Raw genomic sequence first — 24,601 nt, forward strand, 5'->3', positions numbered from 1 at the left:
CCCGCCGGCCATGGTGGACCGTTACAGCGGCCGGCGCGGAGGAAAAGAGTGCCCCCAAGGCACAGGCTCGCCCGCAGATTGGTGGGCCCCGATCATGGGCCAGGCCACCGTAGGCCCCCCCCCCCCCCCCCCGGCTAGATCCTCCTCCCCCCCCCCCAAGACTCCGCAGAGGCAGGTCCCGCCAGTAAGGACCTTGTTTGATTTACGCTGGCGGGACTAGCCGAAAACGGGCGGCCACTTGGCCCATCGTGGAGCGGAGAATCGCCGGGGGGTCCACTGCCAACGGCCCCCGACCGGCGCTATGCGATTCCCGCCCCCGCCAAAAAACTGGCGCCGGAGAATCCGGCAGCTGATGTTGGGGCGGGATTCACGCCGCCCCCCGGCGATTCTTCAGCCCAGCGGGGGATCGGAGAATCCAGCCCTAGTTTTCAATTCCAGATTAATGAATTGAATATAAATTCCACAAACTGCCATGGTAGGATTTGAACCTGTGCCCCCAGGGCATAAACATGGACCTCTGGATTACTAGTCCAGTGAGAGTACCACTATACCATCATAACACTTATAATGTTAGGCATGGTTAACAAGATTTACAGAGTCATGGAGAGTAGATGGGGTTAAGGTACAGATTAGCAATGCTCTCATTGAATAGTGAAGAGACTGGTGGGGTTGAATGGCCCTCACATGTTCTGTGTTCCTGAAAATGTGTCCATTTCTAATCAGAATTCGAGGTCTATTTGCAGATTGCCTGTAATTCCAGTAAATTTTAATCCACAGTGACTTTCTACACCAGAACAATATGCATGTTGGAGAACACTGAACTCTGTTGCTTTTTGCCTATTTTTTTTAGTATAATGAAGTAAAATTAATTTTACCTTCCTTCATCGCAGCGTCATACTTTGAAGCCATTTCGCTGTTAAATTCTGCAATGTCCTTCCTGGGTACAGCCACACTGCAACAAATCAGTCACAGCACTGATGTTGGATGAACAGAACCAGAGGTGGAGGCACAAGATCATCACCATACCATACATACTGAGGTGTTCACTGGCTCCAAGACAAATGCCACTTGGACCCTCAGCTAATGTTTTACATAATGAAATGGAATCCATTAATGTGGCTGTATTGTATCAATTATCCCATCAATTGGAGGCCTAAACTGGAGCCATGAAAACAAACATGTCACTGAGAAATCCAATATGGAATCCAGGTGCAGTTTACTCGGAGTGGTGAGAATATGGGATCCACTCCCACATGAAGTAGTTGAGGCAAATAACAAACATGCATTTCAGGGAAAACTAGATAAGATACACGAGAAAGGAATAGAAGGATATACTGGTAGTGAGACGAGGAGTGGTGGGAAGAGGCTCAAGTGGAACATTAACATTGTTAATTCTGTAAAACTACATTCTGTGGAATGGCCATGTACATAGTTTTAACCCATTTTCCCTTGTTTCTTCCACAGCAAGTCATTCCCTGTGGTCAGATGCTAGCACAAAGCAACGAGACAACAAACAGTTGACAAAACTATAGAATGGGGTGGCCTAAACACAAGCCTCTCCATTGTTCACATTTCAGCATTAGAATGTGGGGGTCTGAACACAAACCTCTTCATTGTTCACTTTCAGCGTTATGCTCCAGAAAGGTGCTTAATTCAATCATGTATCAGGCTGTTGACAGTGTAACAGTCTAGAGGCAGTGACTAATTGAAAATGTGTGGCTGGAGATGGTAGCCTGTCCAGTGTGAGGGGCTAGAGACAATGATGCGCCAGGAGGGTTAATGGGCCACCTCTACTGACTGACGTGTTGGTTTCCTGACAATGTGTTATCAGAACAGTCCCAACAATTTTCATTGTTACAGAGATAGAGGTAAGCTGGCTTGATGATGGAGAAGTCTGCATGAGGGCAGAAGTTCAGCTTAGGGTGAAACCGGAAGCTGAGGTTGTGAACAGTGTGATTCAGCCTGAGACAGTGACAAGTAAAGAGGCTGATGGAAACAATGGCAAGGGAACGGAGTTTGTGGTGGGATCTGATGAGACTTATCTGATAAGAGACACACAAGTTGGTACTGGAGAAGATTATACGGAATTGGGGGAGGATTGAAAACTAGGTTAAAAATTAGTTAGAAGGCAATTAACAGTCAGATGTAAGGGCAGTTTCAGAGTGGCTGAAAATGGGGTGGTGTCTCAGAGGCTTAGGTTCTAGGGCAAATTCCGTTCATCGTGTCTAACTGTGCTTTGGATACAAGGCAAAAGGGAGCAACGTCAAAATATATAGATGATACAAATATACAAGATACAATTAATCTTTTCAAATACCAAAATAAGCTGTGAAGGGATTTTAAACAGATGGGAATGAGCAAAACAGTGGCAGATGGAATTCAATGTTAACAATAACATGCATTTATATACACCTTTAATGTCAAACATCCGGAGAATTCATAGGAGAGTTATCAAACAGGATTTGGGACCAGTTGATAGCACAGACACCAATAGTGAAGCAATTAAAATTGGGATGCTCAAGAAGCCAGAATAGAGGGACTGTACAGGGAAAGGCAAAGGCTACACGTAGAATTTGACTTGTTGACTACGGGTAATGCAGAGGCACAATGGAGGAAGGCACAGGGTGTACAGTACGAATATGGGGAGAAGGCGAGCAGGTTGCTGGCCCACCAACTGAGGAAAAGGGGAGCAGCGAGGGAGCTAGGGGGGGTGAGAGATGAGGAGGGAGAGATGGAGCGGGGAGCGGAGAGAGTGAATGGAGTGTTCAAGGCATTTTATGAAAGATTATATGAAGCTCAGCCCCCGGAAGGGAAGGAGAGAATGATGTGCTTTCTGGATCAGCTGGAATTTCCTAAGGTGGAGGAGCAGGAGAGGGCGGGACTGGGAGCACAGATTGAGACGGAGGAAGTAGTGAAAGGGATTGGAAGCATGCAGGCGGGGAAGGCCCCGGGACCAGACGGATTCCCAGTGGAATTCTATAGGAAATATGGACTTGCTGGCCCCGCTACTGATGAGAACCTTTAATGAGGCTAGGGAAAGGGGGCAGCTGCCCCCGACTATGTCAGAGGCAACGATATCGCTCCTCCTAAGGAAGGAAAAAGACCCGCTGCAATGCGGGTCCTATAGGCCCATTTCCCTCCTGAATGTGGATGCTAAGATTCTGGCTAAGGTAATGGCAACGAGGATAGAGGATTGTGTCCCGGGGGTGGTTCATGAGGACCAAACTGGGTTTGTGAAGGGGAGACAGCTGAACACAAATATACGGAGGCTGCTAGGGGTAATGATGATGCCCCCACCAGAGGGGGAAGCGGAGATAGTGGTGGCGATGGATGCCGAGAAAGCATTTGATAGAGTGGAGTGGGATTATTTGTGGGAGGTGCTGAGGAGATTTGGCTTTGGAGATGGGTATATCAGATGGGTACAGTTGCTGTATAGGGCCCCGATGGCGAGCGTGGTCATGAATGGACGGGGGTCTGATTATTTTCGGCTCCATAGAGGGATGAGGCAGGGATGTCCTCTGTCCCCGTTATTGTTTGCATTGGCGATTGAGCCCCTGGCCATAGCATTGAGGGGTTCCAGGAAGTGGAGGGGAGTACTCAGGGGAGGAGAAGAACACCGGGTATCTCTGTATGCGGATGATTTGTTGTTGTATGTGGCGGACCCGGCGGAGGGGATGCCAGAGATAATGCGGATACTTGGGGATTTTTCAGGGTATAAATTGAACATGGGGAAAAGTGAGTTGTTCGTGGTGCATCCAGGGGAGCAGAGCAGGGAAATAGAGGATTTACCGTTGAGGAAGGTAACAAGGGACTTCCGGTACTTGGGGATCCAGATAGCCAAGAATTGGGGTACATTACACAGGCTTAATTTAACGCGGTTGGTGGAACAGATGGAGGAGGACTTTAAGAGATGGGACATGGTGTCCCTGTCACTGGCAGGTAGGGTGCAGGCGGTTAAAATGGTGGTCCTCCCGAGATTCCTTTTTGTGTTTCAGTGCCTCCCGGTGGTGGTCACGAAGGCTTTTTTCAAGAGAATCGAGAAGAGTATTATGAGTTGTGTGGGGGCCGGGAAGACCCCGAGAGTGAGGAGGGGATTTTTGCAGCGTAGTAGGGACAGTGGGGGGTTGGCACTACCGAGCCTAAACGACTATTACTGGGCCGTCAATGTTTCAATGGTGTGCAAGTGGATGGGGGAAGGGGCGGGAGCGGCGTGGAAGAGATTGGAGAGGGCGTCCTGCAGGGGGACTAGCCTACAAGCAATGGTGACGGAACCGTTGCCGTTCTCACCGAAGAAATACACCACAAGTATGGTGGTGGTGGCTACATTGAAAATTTGGGGGCAGTGGAGACGGCATAGGGGAAAGACGGGAGCCTCGGTGCGGTCCCCGATAAGAAATAACCATAGGTTTGTTCCGGGGAGAATGGATGGGGGATTTGGAGCATGGCAAAGAGCTGGGGTAGTACAATTGAGAGATCTGTTCGTAGATGGGACGTTTGCGAGTCTGGGTGCGCTGACGGAAAAATATGGGTTGCCCCAAGGGAATGCATTTCGGTATATGCAACTGAGGGCTTTCGCGAGGCAACAGGTGAGGGAATTCCCGCAGCTCCCGACGCAGGAGGTGCAGGATAGAGTGATCTCAGAGACATGGGTGGGGGATGGTAAGGTGTCGGTCATATATAGGGAAATGAGGGACAAGGGGGAGATCATGGTAGATGAGCTGAAAGGGAAATGTGAAGAAGAGCTAGGGGAGGAGATTGAGGAGGGGCTGTGGGCTGACGCCCTACGTAGGGTAAACTCATCGTCCTCGTGTGCCAGGCTAAGCCTGATACAATTCAAGGTTCTACACAGGGTGCATATGACTGGAGCACGGCTCAGTAAATTTTTTGGGGTAGAGGATAGGTGTGGGAGATGCTCGAGAAGCCCAGCGAATCACACCCACATGTTCTGGTCATGCCCGGCACTACAGGGGTTCTGGGTGGGGGTGGCAAAGGTGCTTTCGAAGGTGGTGGGGGTCCGGGTCGAACCAAGCTGGGGGTTGGCTATATTCGGGGTTGCAGAAGAGCCGGGAGTGCAGGAGGCGAGAGAGGCTGATGTTTTGGCCTTTGCGTCCCTAGTAGCCCGGCGCAGGATATTGTTAATGTGGAAGGAAGCCAAACCCCCGGGTGTGGAGACCTGGATAAACGACATGGCAGGGTTTATAAAGTTAGAACGGATCAAGTTCGTATTAAGGGGTTCGGCTCAAGGGTTCACCAGGCGGTGGCAACCGTTCGTCGACTACCTCACAGAAAGATAGAGGGAATGGAAAAGAAGAAGACAACAGCAGTAACCCAGGGGGGAGGGGGAGGAACCGGACGGACTCTCAGGGATGTCATTGTATATGTATAGACACTTGTTATAGGTAATGTATATTGGATTGTTGGATTGTATCTTTGGAGAGTAACTATTTTTGACAAGGCAGTTGCCACTCAGTTTTGTTTTTGTTTATATATTATTTATTTATTTGTTTAAAATTGGCCACGGTTATTTATATTGCTTTGTTGTTGTTCAAAAGAAAAACTATGTACTGTTATGTTTGGCCACAAAATTTCGAATAAAATATATATTTTTTTAAAAAGAAGCCAGAATAGGCAGGACACTGAAATCTCGCGAAGGTTGTCGAGCTGAAATCTCGTGAAGGATGTCGAGCTGGAGATGATGAGGGATTTCAAAACAAGAATGAGGATTTTTACATTGAGGCGTTGTGGAACAGGAGTCAATCTTCATCAGCAGACACAGAGATGGTGGGTGAACAAGACTTTGTGTGAGTTCGGGTATGAACAGCAGAGCAAGTTTATGAAAGGTGGAAGATGCAGTGCTAGCCAAGAGAGCACTAGAATAGTCAAATGTAGAGGTAATGAAGGCACGGATAAGAGTTTCAATGGTAGATGGGTGATATTATGAAGCTAGAATTATACAGTCTTGGTGATAATTATAGCAGCAAGGTGAGGCGGCACGGTGGCGTAGTGATTGGCATTGCTGCCTACGGCGCTGAGGACCCAGGTTCGATCCTGTCCCCGCATTACTGTCCATGTGGAGTTTGCATATTCTCCCCGTGTCTGCGTGGGTCTCACCCCCACAACCCAAATATGTGCAGGGTAGGTGGATTGGCCATGCTAAATTGCCCCATAATTGAAAAAAATAATAAATTGGGTACTCTAAATTTTTTTTTTGTAAATACGGCACAAGGTTATGAACAGTCTGGTTCAGCAGCAGATGGTTTTCATGAAGAAGGATGGAGTCACTGGCTAAGTAATGGATTTGTGGCGGGGACCAAAGACAATGGCTTTGGTCGTCCCAATATTTTGGTGCAGGAAATTTCTGTTCATCCAGCATTAGATGTCAAATAAGTAGTCTGACAATTTAGAAATAGTCAAAGGGTCAAAAGAGGTGATAGTGAGGTAGAGGTGTTGTCAGCATACATTGTCACCAAATGGTGTGTCAGCAAAGGGATTGGGGAGAAGATGCAATGTTTTTTGATGTAATAAAGCTAATGGATTCCACAATTTTTTTTACAACGGTTGGAGAATATAAAAGAAAGAGACCGTAAAGAATAGTTAGGATATTGAGGCTTTAGAGCGTGAACAACAGTTTCACGAGGATGCTGGCTGGTATTAGAAAATACAAATATGAACATCACAGATTAATTATGGGATGATACAACAAAAGTATTTCCAATAATACAGATGGGTCAAGATAGATCAAAGCAGATTATTTCCAGTAGGCGAGAGATTTTGAACAAAGGGCTAGAGATTCAAGATTAAATCTTGAACAAAGAGCAGGAGAAACTCTTCATACTTAATTGTGAGGCTGTGGAATTCATTCTTTGGGAGTTGGTGGTTGAGGAAGAAACTATGTCAGCAATTAGGTTAAATTGTATAGGTAGATGAGGGAAAAGGGTTTGAAGGGATCTGGGAATAGAGTAAATATGATCATGTGGACACAAAATGCTAACAAGAACTGTTTGGGTGACTGGCGTCCATGTTATAATTTCTGCTTATCTATATCTGAATGTATAAAAGCTGTAATCTCCCTGACAGCTCATTGCCAGAAAATCAGTTTAAAAAAGTCTTTAACTGAACACTTCTGGATCTGAAAATTTTACACAGGATCAAACCCATAAGTTATGGTTTATTACAAGGATTTCATTTAAAATTCTGATGAACTGAATCAAAGGTGGACTATTATGCCTATACATTTAATGTTGGGGTTGAAGTGGAGGTACTCACACACTGTCCATATGCACGGCCTTTGCGCTCCAGCTGCACCATGTTATCAAATTATGTCAGAATCCAAGAACAATCTTTTCAATTGCGAAGTCGCCGCCTAAAATGTTACGCTAGGAGTTTTATAGCAGCTATAAGAGTCGGAATCCCTAGCTGGACCGGAAGGAATGAGGCAATTCTTCGGGGGGCTGGGGTTCACAAAGGTGGAGGAAGGGCTGGGGGCCCCGATATGGATTGAAGAAATAGCAGAAGGGCTGTTGGCCATGCAGTCGGGTATAGCCCTGGGGCCGGACGGGTACCCAGTGGAGGTTTATAAAAAGTTCTCTGGGATGCTGAGGTCGCTGCTAATGAGGACATTTAATGAGGCAAGGAAGAGAGGGGTGCTTCCCCTGACGATGTCACAGCCCACGATCTAGCTGATCCTGAAGCGGGAGAAGGACTCGGAGCTATGCGGGTCCTACAGGTCGATCTCCTTATTACATGTTGACGCCAAACTGTCGGCCAAAATCTTGTCCTCAAGGATAGAAGACTGCATTCCGGAGGTGATTGGGGAGGACCAGGTGGGATTTGTTAAGGGCAGGCAGTTGGCGGCCAACATTAGAAGACTGTTGAATGTGATCATGATGCCCCCAGAGGGTAGGGACGTTGAGGTAGTGGTCGCAATGGACGCAGAGAAGGCCTTTGACTGGGTGGAATGGACCTATCTGTGGGCGATGTTCGGGCGGTTTGGGTTTGGATGGGGCTTCATCGACTGGGTTAGGCTGCTGTATCAGGCGCCTGTGGCGAGTGTACGGAAAAACAGGTTGATATCGGGCTATTTTAGGCTGCACCGGGGGAGGCAGGGATGCCCGCATTCCCCACTGCTGTTTGCGATGGCCACAGAGCCGCTGGCAATTGCGGGGCTGGTTCGGCGGGGGGGGGGGTGGAGAACACAGAGTCTCGCTATACGCAGATGACCTGCTCCTATATATTCTGACCCACTAGAGGGGATGGGAGAGATTATGAGGATTCTAGGGGAATTTGGCCGGTTTTCGGGTTATAAATTGAACATGGGGTAAAGTGAGATGTTCGCGATCCAAGCAGGGGGGGCAGGAGAGGCGACTGGGGGAGTTGCCGTTTAGCGTGGTAGGAGGAAGCTTTCAGTATTTAGGCATCCAGGTGGCATGGGAATGGGAACGGCTACATAAGCTAAATTTGACTTGACTGGTGGACCAAATGAAGAAAGACTTCCGAAGGTGGGACATGCTCCCGCTATCACTGGCTGGGAGGGTACAGACAGTGAAAATGACGGTCCTCCCGAGATTCCGCTTTGTTTTTCCACGGGTCTTTTTTAAACGGGTAAACAAGGTGATCTCTGGCTTTGTATGGGCGGGTAAAAAAGGTGATCCTGGAGTGTAGCCGGGGGGAGGGCAGGTTGGAGCTGCCGAACTTTAGCAATTACTATTGGGCGGCAAATATAGCCATGATTAGGAAGTGGGTGGTGGGAGAGGGGTCGGTATGGTAGCAAGTAGAGGCGGCCTCATGCAAGGGCACGAGTTTGGGGGCATTGCTAACAGCAACTCTGCCTTTCTCGCCGGCACGGTACTCCACCAGCCCCGTGGTTGTGGCGGCCCTGAGAGTCTGGGGGCAATGGAGGAAGCATGTGGGAGCAGAGGGAGCATCGGTTTGGACTCCAATCTGCAATAATCATCCGTTTGTCCCAGGGAGGCAAACACAAATGGGAAGAGGAGTTAGGAGGAGCGATGGAGGATGGTCTCTGGGCGGATGCGTTGAGTAGAGTCAACGCTTCCACACCATGCGCCAGGTTCAGCCTGATACAATTTAAGGTCGTTCACCGGGCACACATGACAGTGACCCAGATGAGCAGGTTCTTTGGGATAGAAGACAGGTGTGCAAGGTGTGCGGGAGGACCAGCAAACCGTGTCCATATGTTCTGGGCATGCCCGAAGCGTAGGGGATTCTGGCAGGGGTTTGCGGATATCTTGTCCAAGGTGTTTAAAAAAAAGGGTGGCACCGAGTCCAGAGGTGGCGATTTTCGGAGTGGCGGAAGATCCAAGAATCCAGGAGGAGAAAGAGGCAGGCGTTCTGACCTTTGCCTCCCTGGTAGCCCGGAGACGGATACTATTAGCTTGGAGGGACTCAAAGCCCCCGAAGTCAGAGACCTGGCTCACTGACATGGCTAGTTTTCTCTGTCTGGAGAAAATCAAGTTCGCCCTGAGAGAGTCAATGTCAGGGTTCGTCCGGAGATGGCAGCCGTTCGTTGACTTCTTTAGAGAAAATTAGCTGTCAGCAGAGAGAGGGGGGGGCGGGTTTAGTTTAGATTAGTGTGAGGGACCTGTGAGGGAGGACGACGGCCTTTGCACTATGTTTATATTTGTATGTACACTGTTTTTTCTGTTCTTGTTACAAAATCACAAATACCTCAATAAAATGTTTTATAAAAAAAACAAAATGTTAAGCTGTCTTTTTAAATTCTGACAACCCTGCTGGGTATTGTCAGCATATTCTGTTTTTATTTCATTATCGATGTTCATACTGCACACACTAAATTCAATTTCATCCCGCGAGGCAAGATACCTCACTATTAGTATCAATTGTACTAATCACACACATTTATGGGCTCGTGGTGCTGAATTTTGATCTGCTCTTGTCTCTCACTCATTCACACATGGAGAGGAATGCACAGCCCCTTTGAAATGCAAAATGCTGCTGGTAGTCAGGTCTCCAGCAGCATAATGCAGGAGGTGCTCTGCGGACATGCTGTATCATGGCTATTGTATTATCAATAGGACTGTATTTTGGAATTAACCCCAAGCTGCAACAGCTCTTCCATCAGTTTTTGTTCTCTGCAGTAAACATTATGCACGGACTCACAATTTGCCATCTTTGAATGACCGAACCAACACACAGTCCTTTTTCACCGCGACTTCGTCACTGCAGTCTGGAGAAATTACCTTTAGGAATAGAACAAAATAGGAAAAAAAGAGAGGCTTTTTTTGTCCAGTTGCATTTGGAAAAAAATAAGTAAACACTTAGAACATCGAACAAAAAGCAAAAGGCATCTGAAAGAGAAATGTTATTCTTTAGATAATCTGAATTGGAGTGTAGATATTTGGTTCATTTCTATTGAATCACTGCATTCTATTTGATTTATTTTCCAACGGTATTTAGAATGAAATTTAGTTAGGAGTTTTAAGTTGTCGCAATGTATCAGATACTTGGTTTAATTATCCAAACTCAGACCTTCATGAACAATGCAAGTTATGTTCCTCGACAGATTTCTACATTGTGTGGCTGGAACATGGAGCAAACTTTGCTGTGGATCACAATGCGTCTCGGTACAAATCTCTATCTTTAAACTGGTTTCTGCAATAAACTTACAATTTAAAAATGCTCACCAGGGCTGGGTACCGTGAGGTCTTCCTTTTGTCTCCATTTGTACACTCTACACAGACAATTTTACCAATTAATTCATCGCTTAATCGTCTGTCTTCCTCATCTTCATCACTGGATGAAGATGACTCTTCTTCGTCAGGGCTACAATGAAATGAGACACCAAATTATGACCAAAATTATCTGGTTCACACTTACAATATCATGGTCTCAAGTCAGGAGTCTAAAAAAATTTAATCACATTGTAATTTCTGATATTACAAAAGAAAACATGGTGCAATCTGAATAAATGGTGTATATGGACTTGGGACAATGGTAGCATGCACAGTATGACTACCTAAACAGTGCACACAAAAACAGAACAGCTAAAAAAAAGTCACCACACTTTGGTTTGCGGTAAGTTTGTATTTAAACTAGTAACATAATGTCTTTGCAGGCTGTGGCAAAGAATGAAAGCTGACCCAAGCTCAAGTGGTTTATGTGCAGAAATGGACGTGCACGGGTGGGAGTCTACAAAGGCATTTTTGGGTGAGCAAGTGCAATTTTGTGATGTGGCACATGAGTCAGTGAGTCTTACCTGGTTGGGGCTTCTAAAAAGTGGCCAGGGATGCTTTGAGAACATGACTTGTATTGACAACTTTCTTTCAGCGTGCATTGAGAGTTGTCAAAGAACACCTGAGAAATCCTCAGATTTCAGAAATAAAGTGCCTTGCTGATTCATTGTTTTCAGCTCAAATATCACATCCTCTCTGATTTTAAAAGTGCAAATGAGGCACCGTTTCTGTGCAACGTTATGCATTCAATATATATTCAATAGTAAATATTTTGAGAAATTGAACAGAACCTGCCAATAAACCCCCAAAACATGCTTGTGACTATTTTCAGCATAACACAACCCTTTGACCGTGCTGTAACTGACTTTAGGAATTTGAAAAAACAGTCCAAAGACAAACATCTTGGGCGGGATTCTCCCCTACCCGGCGGGACGGGGGGTCCTGGCGGGATGGAGTGGCGTGAACCACTCCGGCGTCGGGCCGCCCCAAAGGTAGGGAGAAAATCCGCACCTTTAGGGGCCAAGCCCTCACCTTGGGGGGCTAGCCCTGCGCCAGAGTGGTTGGCGTGCCGCCAGTCGGCGGGAAAGGCCTTTGGCGCCACGCCAGCCGGCGGCGAAAGGCCTTTGCCAGGTGGTGGAGGTCCGCGCATGCGTGGGAGCGTCAGCGGCTGCTGACGCCATCCCCGTGCATGCGCAGGGGGGGTGTCTATTCCGCGTCGGCCATGGTGAAGACTGTGGCCGAAGCGGAGGGAAAAAAGTGCCCCCACGGCACAGGCCCGCCCGCGGATCGGTGGGCCCCGATCGTGGGCCAGGCCACCGTGGGGGCTCCCCCCGGGGCCAGATCGCCCTGCGTCCCCCCCCAGGATCACGGAGCCTGCCTGCGCCGGGAAGAGAGCTTGTTTGATCCTCGCCGGCAGGGCAGGCATTCCAGCAGCGGGACTTACGGCCCATCGCGGGCCGGAGAATTGCCGGGGGGGAGGGCTCGCCGACCGGCGCGGTGCGATTCCCGCCCCGCCGAATATCCGGTGCCGGAGAATTTGGCAACCGGCGGGGGCGGGATTCACGCCAGCCCCCGGCGATTCTCCGACCCAACGGGGGGACGGAGAATCCCGCCCAGTGTGTCTAAAGGCTGTTTTTAATGACAGTTTTAGAAACTACATCAAAGAGAACAAAAGTGCAACACAGGTATACCTTTACCATGAGTAACCCTTTGTGTCAGAGAACTTTGCATTTGTTTTAAAATTAAATTTTTGTTTACCTTTTTAATTGAACAGGACGGTCACACTTTGAGCTGCTACTTTCAGCTTTATATCTGCATTTAATGGCAAAGATCAATCTTTCAGAAACTGGTTAGACATAAATCACTCCCAAATGATAGAGGTCATTCCCACCAGTCCATCAGTGACTTTGGAACGTTGTTCAGAAGCCTTAATGCACACAATTCCACAGCCTTGCATTTTGATAGAGATAAGCACCGATTGACGCAAGAAGTGAGTATGCACGTGCGAGCACCACCTCCTCCCCCAAAGGGGTAAGTTGGTGTCAACACAATTAGCACGCTGTATGCAGTGGCCAACGTAATAAACAATTGATGGTGTTAAGTACTGGAGGCATGAGAGACCTTGGGATATTTCTGTTTAGCACATGTATATAGAAGCCTACACTCAAGACAGCTGAACATACAATCAGGAGGAAGCCAGGCACTCCCTCTATGCTCTTCTGTCATTCAACTAGATCATGGCTGATCTGTATTTTAACTCCATTTTCCAACCTTCGTTCTCTGAACTCTTACCCTGAACCTTTACCAGCAAAGATCTATCAATCTCAGTTGACCATCAGCTTTTCTTTGGTGGGGGTGGGGATTCCAGATTTCCATTACCCTTTATTTAGTGCTTCCTGACATTGTCTCGAACAGTCTAGCTCTAATTTTAAGGTTGTGCCTTAAATTAAAGTCCTAGCACCAGGAGGCATCTGTAAGAGGGCGAATTAAGAGGGCATTCTCATCTTAAAATCAGAGCCAGAATTCTTCACCTCAATTTTTCATTACTTAGAAGTTGGATCGTACTCATACTTAACTCCTATATTTTATATTGAGAAGAATTATAGAATGGAGCCAAAGGTATCTAGCTCAGCAAGCTGGAAAGAAGCAGTGACAAGAGTCAGAGAGACCATGGGGACAGGCGAGTTAATATCATGGACAGAAAACCGCATATTAATTTCTTGAAATAGCTGATCCGTTTCATGCGGTTAAGTTTCACCACTGTAACTGGCATTTATGGTGGCATCAAATAGAGCTGTTTGCTCATTATAGGTGATAAACGGGGTTGGTGGGGACTGTAGTATCATTTGCTGATTGCATTAGAAACTGGTGCTTGCTTCAATGCTGCAGGTTGGATCTCTCTGTTATCTAGGCAACTGGGTCACACACGGAGCAGAGAAAAAAAGCATACCCTTTCAGGTGGAACAGGGTAATAAGAAAAAACTGTCAGCTGCTGTCACAAGCCCATTTCTGCCAATACAGCAGCATGGATGGTGTTCCCTCTTGCAAAAGTGGCAGTGATGTCTGCTTTATGCAAGCATAAAATGTAAACAAATTGCAACAGAAAAAAATAATTGGCCACAAACGATTGGATTTCTCCAAATTTGCAGTGATCTTCCCCAATTAGAGAGAAAGAAAAGACTACCCGGGCGCACTTCAATTCTATAAACAAGTTACTTACGATAGCCGTAAAGAGGGAGAATAAATGGGCATGTAAGAGACTCTGGACACAAAATCTTGAAAGAGGAATGAACAGTAACGAATAGTTAACGGTACATTATTCAAATTCATTACTGTTTAAATATTGGTAAAGGTTCTCAAGAATAAAACTGAGTTTGACATCTATTATTACAGTTGAGTCTTTCAGGGTAGTTCCATCTCCTCCATTGAAACATATCACATTGAAAAAAGATTGGGACAAGAAAGTTTCAAACTTGTTTTTTTTTTCAAATTTAGAGTACCCAATTATTTTTTTTCCAACAAGGGCCAATTTAGTGTGGCCAATCCACATACCCTGCACATCTTTTTGGATGGGTTGTGGGGGTGAGACCCATGCAGACACGGGGAGAATGTGCAAACTCCACACGGACAGAGACCCAGGGCCGGGATCGGACCTGGGTCCTCGGTGCCGTGAGGCAGCAGTGCTAACCACTGCGCCACCATGCTGCCCTAAAACTTGGTTAATCAGGGCACAAGTTGTGATGGGCTGATTACTGGCACCATTATCTTGTTTCTGGTTGCTAGCTAATTCCAACATTTCTGGAGTTTTAAATAACTCTTGACAAATAGAAAAGAACATAAGAGGGCTGGGAGCACAGTGTGCCTGCAATGATATTGCTTTAACTTCTAGAATCAGTATCTGACGCTAGGCCAGATAAATGAAACAAAAAAATTCAATGACAGTAACAAATTAGAAAAGCGTTAACCCAATTTTTTGTGGATATGACTCGGATTGGGTTAGCAACAACCGGCGTTCTTGTACAGTCCTCAACAGTGTAAAACATCATCAGACAACAATGACATAATTGTATAGTGCCCCATATCTAGAAAAACAGCCTCCTTTGAAGTGCTTATGGATAAAATGTGACACCGAGCCACACAAGGAGATTTTAGAACAGGAGAGCAAAAGCTTTGTCAAATCTATGTTTTAAGGAGTGGCTTAAAGGTGAAGTGGTGGTGGTGGTGGTGGTGGTGGGGGGGTGGGGGGGGGGGGGGGGGGGGGAAACAGGAAGGGAGGGAGGAGGAGGAGGAGAGAGATGAAATTCCACAGCTTAAGATCCAGGCAACTGGAGGCACATCCACAGCTACCAATAGTGGGGAGATAAAAATCTGGGATGTATAGAAAGCCCAAACTGGAGGAGCTGAGAGTGAAGTCTCAGACGGTTGTGTGGCTGGAAGGGATACAGAGATAGAGAGGGTGAAGGGAATTGAAAACATTTTAAATTTGACATGGTTTGAGATATGCAGCTGGGACAATCAATTTATTTAGCACCTGGTCATTTGGAGCTTAATTTATGAGTGACAGGAATTGGCTCCAGCTGTAAAAAATAAAAAACATTCAATTTTGGCAAGGCCAGAACTCTGTTGAACCATCCAAAAAATAAACCAAGACTCCAGGCTGGGCTATTTAGATGTCAGTTGGAAGCACTCTTGACTCGGCGTCACAAGGATGTGGGTTCAAATCCCACTCCAGGATCTGAGCACAAAGATCTGAGGAAGTGGTGGCACACTGTTGGAGGTGCTGTCTTTCAGATGAGATATGAAACCGAGGTCCTATTTCCAATGACACTACTTATGAGAAGAGGGAAGGGTTATTATCCCTGTTGACCTGGTCAATGTTTATCCCTTAATCAACACTACACAGATTTTCTTGTCACTATCACATTTTTGTTTAGAGGACTTTGCTGTGCAAATTAGCTGCCCCATTTACTTCATTATCACAATGTCTACATTTCAAATAAAGTACTTCATTGTCAGCAAAATGATTTGGGTGACCTGGTTGTTGTAAAAGGTGTTTTATAAATGCAAGTTAGTCTTTCTTTATGCCAAACCCTGATGTGCCGCAGTTAAGCTTTTGCCGTGAATCAGCTGGTGTGCGTTGGGTGTCTTCATTCACTTCAGACCATTCAAGCATGTAACTGGGCTAAATTTTACACTTGAATATTCCTTTTATGTAAATACTAACCCACCTCCAAAAGGTGGTGATAGCAGTGTCTCTGTTGGCAGGAGAGTACAATTATTATACATGTGATGAATGTAGGAATTTCAGATATATTGCATTATATGTAGTTGGTCCAGTAAGGGTTAAAAGCCTGGGTTAGCACAATTTTAAAATTCCTGGTTTGAAAGGCGGGTAGACGTTGTGGAGACAGAGTGTAATTAAAGCATCATAAAAGATCATAATTAATTCCAGCCATGGATATTGTTTGCTGAAGTTGGGCTAATGGATATTTGTTTATATTAGGAAGGTTCCCTGGGGAGTTGATAATTAGAGACATTGGACTGGATTCTCCGATCCCCCAGCCGCGTGTTTTTTGGTGGCGCTCCGTTAGCCGATGGCAGGATTCCCTATTCCCGCCGCTTGTAAATGGAATTTCCCATTGAAGCCACCTCCATGCTGCCAGTACATTCGTGAGCAGGGCTGCGCTGCTGACGGGAACAGAAAGTCCCAATGGCTGGAGAATTCTGACTGCGTTTCGCTTTAGTAAGATGATGTAGTAAATGGGAGGAGCCTGGCCTGAAGCAGTCAGGTGTTGGTTTTGTCAGTTGAATTTTTAGATTGGCATGTGAACAGACAAGCAGCTGTGCTCTCAATACAGCTCAGTCTGTCTAATCTATCTGTCTGTGAATTGAACAGCAGTGTCTGGAAAGGCTGGAAAATTAACCAGTAGTTTGACTTAGGCAAGAATCTGCAGCTGGTTCCTGAAGGATCTCTCGTTCTCAAAGTGGTTTATCCAAGACATCTCTTTGCAGCAAGTATTCCGGAGTCTGCTAACTAGTTTAAAGCAGATTTTGCCCTGAGGTGGGTGTTGTTTGAGTAGAGATAAAGATAGCAGTTGAGGGTTCTGGTTAGCACACAGCTAAATCGCTGGCTTTGAAAGCAGACCAAGGCAGGCCAGCAGCACGGTTCCATTCCCGTACCAGCCTCCCCGAACAGGCGCCGGAATGTGGCGACTAGGGGCTTTTCACAGTAACTTCATTGAAGCTTACTTGTGACAATAAGCGATTTTCATTTCATTTTCATTATTGTTTCATTGTATTAATAAGCATTAACTGTAATTGAAAACTATTTGTCTTTTTGATGTTTAAGTCAGTAATACTGTGTTAGTAATAACGTTTGTTTAATATACCCTATCCCTATTTGTGTGTGAAATCACTCCTGGAGCAAAGTATGCTTTCCTCATAGTCCTACAAATTTAAAATAAAATATTGGGGTTTCTGTCCAGTACATGAGCAACTGTTGGGATTTGGTTCGGCATCGTAATACACAAGTTTACATGGATAGTTTACAATATGACTGCGAGAATTCGTAATGGGAAAATATTTGTAGGATGTATGCCTATTTGAATAATTTTTTAATATAATAAATGTTTGTAAAAATGTAACAACTATGCAGTGGCATTTTTACAAGGTGGGTCTAGTACTTGCGCAGGTGATTTACTAAGTGGGCAGTGCTCTGGATAGAAAAACAGTGGAACAGTGCAACAAATACTTTGGAACAGAAAAAGTTACTTTTCCTTGTTCACTTTAAAGTAACAACAGCATGGAAAAGATTATTTCTGAACTGTAGCAAAATTATTTCTAAAACGAAAGAAAACCTCTTGTAACAGGGATAATACATTTTCCATCGGGGTCAGGCGCAAAGCATTTCGAGAAGGATGTAGAGAATTAAAATCTACATATAAAAATTTGCTCATAAAAAGATTTAGATTAATAATCTTCATGTCCACAGCAGTGCACTTCAGTTTATTACTCACAGTGGATTGGACCTTCTTCCTCGGTTAGATTTCTTCCCAATGACAGGAGTGCCAAAGTGTTCTGGATTAGTAAGAGGCAACTGGTCAAGCGTCTAAAACATTAAGCAAAACATGGTTATTATATCCATACAACCCACAGCACAAAGCAGGCAACCAGTGATGCGTCAGTTCTCTACTAACCTCACTCTCTGCAAAGTGTCGCTCTCCTTTCAGACAGAGTGAAGTCCGTCTCAATGTTCTTTCATCGCCATCATCAAAAACTGTAGATAGATAGACAGCACTGGTCAGGTGAACTACTGCCAAAGGATCATTTCTTGCGAGCAGAGAAGCAGGATTAAAAAAAAGGGAAAAACTCCACTTGCCCCAGTAGTTTTGGAAAAGAACCCACAAATATTGCTCATCATTCTACGGATGTCACGTTCATTGCCACAATTGTTGATGTTCACTTTTAATCCAGTCAGTCCCCATCCTGGGACCTAAGCACACAGGAACAGGTCAATGAACTCCTTGAGCCTATTCAACCAGTCAGTCAGATCACGGCTGCTTTGTATCCTAAATCCATTTACCGCCATGGCTCTGTAGCCCTTACTTACCCTTGTCTCAGATTTAAAATTAGTAACTGTTTTTTGTGGGAGAAGGTGCACACTTCTACCATGTTTACATGAAGACATGTTTTCTAACTTCTCTCCTTAAATAACATGGCTTTGATTTAAAGGTTGTGTCCCATTGTACTGTACTCCCACACCAGTAGAAATGAGTTTCTATCCTATCAATTCCTTTCAAAATCTTAAATACCTCAATTATAAACTATTCCCTGACCTTCTATATTCTATGGAATGTAATCACTACTCAATTTGATCCTTCTTGCCCTGGTAATATGCCGGTGAATCTTTGCTCCACTCCTGCCAAGGTTAATATATCCTCAAGTGCAATACCCTGAAATGTCCAGCACTCCAGATGTGATCAAACAAGGTCTGTTTCATTGTACTATCAGGGCTTCATGTAGCAATAGCAAAATCTCTTCCTCTATATATTCCAGCCCTCTAGATAGAAAGGCTTAACAGTATATCATCACTTTTCTTGGTCCAAAATGGATGTAGCAATAGCAAAATTTACCTTGGTTGAAATTCATCTGTCACAGTTTTGATCTAACAAATATTTTCTTGTAATTTCGTTGCCAACCATCTTTGTATCATTAGCAAATTTGGATATGTGACTTTATTATATTCTCCAAGTCATTAATAAATATAGTGATTAGCCGAAATCATAGAACTCTATGGCATGGAAGAAGGCCATTCGGTCCATGCCAGCTGACAAGTAGCCAACAAGCCTAATCTTGCTTTCCAGCGTTTGGTCTTCAGCCCTGTAAGATTGGGAAACTTAAATGCATATCCAAGTAGTTTTTCAATGTCACGAGTGTTGCTGTTTCTGTCACTCTTTCAGTTTTAGTGAGTTCCAGATTCCCACCACCCTAGAGGTAAAATTAGTTGTCTTTGATGTCCCTCTAAACCTCCTTCCCCCATACTTTACACCCCTGGGTTATGGACACCTCAACCAAGGGAAATAGGGCTTTTCTAACCATTCTATTTAGACCCTATCATTTAATACATAATTAGGTCTCCACATAGCCTCCTCTCTTTCAAAGAAAACCACAGCTTATCCATCTTTCTTCATAACCAAAATTCTTCAATTTAGGAAGCATGGAGTGGTAGCTGCAGAGTGAAGATTCAGAGTGGAGTTAAGTGTGGGAATTTGGAGAGGGAAGTATTGTTGTGTCCTCTTTTCCCAACTACATCCGCAGATCAGTGGTGGCAAGAGCAGACCCAGGCTAAAGAGCTGGGAGACAAGCCATAAGAGTCCTACAACATTGAGTGAATATGCCTGTGTGATACCAGAGGTGAGTATCTCTGTCTTTTACGTTTTCTGCCTTGTTTTGAAGCCCTGATTTTTATTTGCCCTGATTTGAGATTGAAGGCCAGGTAGGAAAAATTATAAGAGTGAAAACTAAAGATCAAGAGTAAAATTAAAAACAAGTTGAAAATCGAATTAAATAAAATAGGGATGGAGGGCCAGGCGATGTGTTGTAGCTGCTGCATGTGTGAGCTGCTGGACCCCATTGTGGTTCACAGTGACCATACCTGTAGCAAATGTTGGTTACTCGGGAAACGTTGGCTCCACGTTAACAAAGAACAAAGAAAAGTACAGCACAGGAACAGGCCCTTCGGCCCTCCAAGCCCGTGCTGCCCGACTAAACTACAATCTTCTACACTTCCTGGGTCCGTATCCCTCTATTCCCATCCTATTCATGAGCTGGAGTTCGAGCATCAGACACTACAACACATCAGGAAGGGGGAGAGTTACCTGGATACTGTGCATTAGGAGGCAGTCTCACCCCGTAGATTAATTACCATGAATTCAGTCAGTGGTCAGGGACAGGTGCGGTCTAACCAAAATTCAATACAATTTCAACATCACTTCACTGCTTTCTATTTCTCGAAAGGGGAATCCCATTGACTGGTTTGCATTTTATGACCCATCTAAAATGCAAATATCCTTTTTCTGTTCTCCAGTTCTGCATCCTTTCAAGCCGGTAGGGGCTGGTTTAGTACAGGGCTAAATCGCTGGCTTTTAAAGCAGACCAAGGCAGGCCAGCAGCACGGTTCAATTCCCGTACCAGTCTCCCCGAACAGGCGCCGGAATGTAGCGACTAGGGGCTTTTCACAGTAACTTCATTTGAAGCCTACTTGTGCCAATAAGTGATTTTCATTTCATTTCATTTCTGGTTAGTAATTACTACAAGCTAACCTTGTCCTCTTTGTATCACATGCTAATGGAGAAACTGATCAGGCTGCAGATGGGTTGGGCTAGACTGCTGTAGTATCCACGGTCCTCACCCATTCAAAATGATGAGTGGCAAATCATTTGGGTTAAAAAATAATCATAAAAAATCCTGGAGTCAATGGTAAGTAAAAGTAACTATCCCTGTTACTACTGTTAGTTTCTACAATATTTTGGGACTGAACCCAACTTATCAAAAATACTGCATCTGTTAACCCTGATGCCCGTTGATTTCCAAGTATGATGTACAACATACAACTTTTAAAGCTCAGCCCACCTAAAATCAAACAAAATGATCAGCTCCCCAATAACAAGACAAAGAACGAACTGAAAGATCATCTTTCTACCCCAAAGGCAGTTCAAAGATTGTGGATTCTGTTCAGCTCACATTTTTACTGAAATTATCAGGAAATGCAGCAGTCCCCATGGCAGGGTTGAGTCAGATACCTCTACCTGATGAGTCCTGTTAATCTCCCACAGAAATAATGTGCACATAATCCCGATACCGCACACCCTGTCCTCACCCCAACAGACCCTTGCAGAATCGATATGGCTGACAACAAGGATTCTCAGGGGGCTTGACAGGGTAGTTTATGAGAGATTGTTTACCCTAATGGGAGGGTTTAGGACCAGGGTGCATGATCTCAGGGGTAATCCTCTTCAGGCAGAGATGAGGAGGAATTTCTTCTCTCAGAGGATTGTGAATCTGTGGAATCTTTTACCGCAGAGAGGTGCAGAGGCTGGATCGTTAAGTCATTTCAAGGCTGAGGTAGACAGATTTTTAATCAGTAAGGGAATCAAGGATTATGGGAATAAGGCAAGAAAGTGGAGTTGAGGATCAGTCATGATCACATTGAATGGCAGAGCATACTCAATGGGCCAAATGGCCTACATCTGCCCCTACGTTTTATGGTCTTATGGAACCTGCTTATAACCTGTTAACACTTGATTATACTCTTCACTATCACTCACATATGAACACCCTTGTACATATGTTTACACCTGTATACTGTCAGATATCCTATGCACATCCACACTATACACCCTTGTTATACCTTTTTATACTTGGTTACCTTGCGTATTATACCCTGTACATCCTTGACTACCCTGCTTGCACCCTCAACTATCTTGCATACAACCTGGTTAATCCTCATATATCCTGCATACTTGGATACTCTATCTGAATCTGTTGCTCCTCAGATACTATTGTACACACTGCTGACAAAACATCCTCTAGGTATTTTTTTGAAGTGCACAAATTATTTATTTAAGTGTACAGGCCCTTTAAATATTTGTGTTTGGCTGTGAAGCACAGAAACTTAAAAGGAGCTAATGGGTGTGGTTTTGCACGGGAACTTTTGAGTTGCTGCGTGATCATAGGGGATATAGCCTGCAAATCCTTGGCTACCCTGTGTACATCATCCTTAGATCCTATACACATGCACAAGTGCCTTAGAGCCCCTATGCATTTGTCTTTAATATCATTTACACTCGGATACCATTCTTAGATACTTGGATAGCCTCCATGGAGCAAAACACTGCTTCATTACACCAATATACCATCAAGAACCCTCCTTAGACTCCAAAAGCATTTATATTCCCTCTTTTGACCCCGTACATCCCAATGCATGCTGTTTGAAGCCTATTAATTCTTGCACAACCACTGTGGCACAGTGGTTAGCAGTGCTGGCTTGGCTCACGGCGCCAAGGACCCAATTCGATCCTGGACCCAGGTCACTGTCCGTGTGGAGTTTGCACATTCTCCCTGTGTTTGCGTGGGTCTCACCCCCACAACCCAAAGATGTGCAGGGTAGGTGAATTGGCCATGTTAAATTGCCCCTTAATTGGAAAACATTATTGAGTCCTCGAAAGGGCTGGGGAGTGGGACTAGTCAAAATGGTCTTGCAGAGAACCAACATATATTTGATGGGCTGAATGACCTCCTTCCCTGTTGCAACCAGGAAGAATCTGGCATAACATTAAAACACTTTGGTTTTAATATAACATTTCCTAGACTTTTGGTCACAATACACTAAACCTGCAAGTAGAAACACTATTATCTATGGCCACAAAGCTATTCCATAGCATTAGTTTCCTTAAATGTTACAGTAAATAAATTGGCTCACAATATTACAACCTGCACAAACTTTATCTTAATCAGTGAAACATTTCTGATGAGTTAAAGAACTGTAATGACTTTGCATGGATATGCTGGAATGATAAGCTTCAAGCCAGTTTGCTAAACACCGTTATGTTACACCAGCCTGCATTGCAACAGTGTTATGATCTTAGCATCCCAGTAATCCAACAGTGCCCTCTGAGCACTGGATCAAATGGAATGAAACGGTCCATTTTTAAAGACCGAAGACCCAGGCCTGGTGGACATAAAAGATTTCTTCAAAGACACTATTCACTGTGCTGTCCTGGTCAATATTTATCCCTCAACTAACATTACTGAAAAACCAGATTTAATCATTATCACATTTCTGTTTGTGACAGCTTGCTGTGAACAAATTTGCTGCCCCAATTCCTATATTACAACACTTCAGAAATACTGTATTGGCTGTAAACAGTTTAGGATGTCCTGAGGGTCTGAAAGGTACTCCAAAATGCAACACTTTCTTTTATAGCCCTGTTAATGCCATGGCTGTAAGCTTTCTGTAGATTTCCATTAAAATCTCTTGCCCAAAAATAGGACAGAATATGAATCCACAATTAAGCAGAATTAAGAAAACCCATTTTGTGCTGTGAACTGCTGACTTTGCTGCAGAGGATTCATTGCATTTAAGCTGAAACCTTTCCAGCACACAAAACTAGTTTAAAAAAACACAACATGCTGCAGTGTATACTCAAACTAACCCCTGCTGACTGAGCTGGTGTCATATTTCAATACACAATTTAACCACTAGAGTATTGTGTACAGTATTGTCACCTTACTTAAGGAAGGACGTAAATACATTGGAAGTAGTTCAAAGAAGGTTTTGCATACTAATATCTGGAGTAGGCAGGTTGTATCATGAGGTTGAGCAGATTAGGCTTGTATCCCCTGGAGTTTAGAAGAGTAAGAGATGGCTTGATTGAAACATACAAGATCCTGAGGGGTCTTGACAGGGTGGATGTGAAATGATGTTTCTTATTTTGGGAGAATCTAGAACTAGGGGGGGGTCACTCATTTAAAACAGAGATGAGGCAAAATAGTTTTACTGAGGGTTGAGAGTCTTTGCAACTCTCTTCCCCAAAAGGTGGTGGAAGCAATGTCTTTGAATATTTTTAAGTCAGAGGTGGATAGATTTTTGGTAAGCAAGGGATATCGGGGAGGCTGGAATCAATTTACTATCAGATTAGCTATGATTTTATTAAATTGCAAATTGGGCTCAACCTATTCCTGCTCCTTCTTCGTATGTTTGTACGTAACATTACAGTTATCCTACCTGGAAATCTAAAGTCAGCTTGGCCAGACTTACAGCCAAGTTACAAAGCAGTAACTTTGAAACTAGATTCTTTTAAAATTAAACTTGCTTAACGGCATTAAAACAAAAGTCATAGAACATTACAGCGCAGTACAGGCTCTTCGGCCGTCGATGTTGCGCCGACCTGTGAAACCACTCTAAAGCCCATCTACACTAATCCATTATCATCCATATGTCTATCCAATGACCATTTAAATGCCCTTAATGTTGGCGAGTCCACTACTGTTGCAGGCAGGGCATGCCACGCCCTTACTACTCTGAGTAAAGAACCTACCTCTGGCATCTGTCTTATATCTATCTCCCCTCAATTTAAAGCTATGTCCCCTCATGCTAGCCATCACCACCTGAGGAAAAAGGCTCTCACTGCCCACCCTATCTAATCCTCTGATCATCTTGTATGCCTCTATTAAGTCACCTCTTAACCTTCTTCTCTCTAACGAAAACAGCCTCAAGTCCCTCAGCCTTTCCTCATAAGATTTTCCCTCCATACCAGGCAACATTCTGGTAAATCTCCTCTGCACCCTTTCCAATGCTTCCACATCCTTCCTATAATGCGGCGACCAGAATT

The 24,601-nt window shown here is 44.7% G+C and overlaps 1 protein-coding gene across 2 annotated transcripts in view; it reads right to left on the minus strand.

Annotated features, from left to right (window-relative positions):
• The window catches only part of arid4b (AT-rich interaction domain 4B), a 285,409-nt gene that overhangs the window by 162,326 nt on the left and 98,482 nt on the right, over positions 1 to 24,601 (minus strand). For both annotated transcript variants that reach the window (XM_072498497.1, XM_072498496.1), the window contains exons 6-11: positions 17,906 to 17,985; positions 17,726 to 17,817; positions 12,468 to 12,521; positions 10,662 to 10,800; positions 10,138 to 10,217; positions 876 to 952 (exon numbers count right to left, since the gene is read on the minus strand). In XM_072498497.1, coding sequence (XP_072354598.1) covers positions 876 to 952; positions 10,138 to 10,217; positions 10,662 to 10,800; positions 12,468 to 12,521; positions 17,726 to 17,817; positions 17,906 to 17,985 — 522 coding nt within the window. The remainder of the gene's footprint in view (positions 1 to 875; positions 953 to 10,137; positions 10,218 to 10,661; positions 10,801 to 12,467; positions 12,522 to 17,725; positions 17,818 to 17,905; positions 17,986 to 24,601) is intronic.

This window comes from Scyliorhinus torazame, chromosome 4 (genome assembly GCF_047496885.1).
Source record: "Scyliorhinus torazame isolate Kashiwa2021f chromosome 4, sScyTor2.1, whole genome shotgun sequence".
Classification (NCBI taxonomy): Eukaryota; Metazoa; Chordata; class Chondrichthyes; order Carcharhiniformes; family Scyliorhinidae; genus Scyliorhinus; species Scyliorhinus torazame.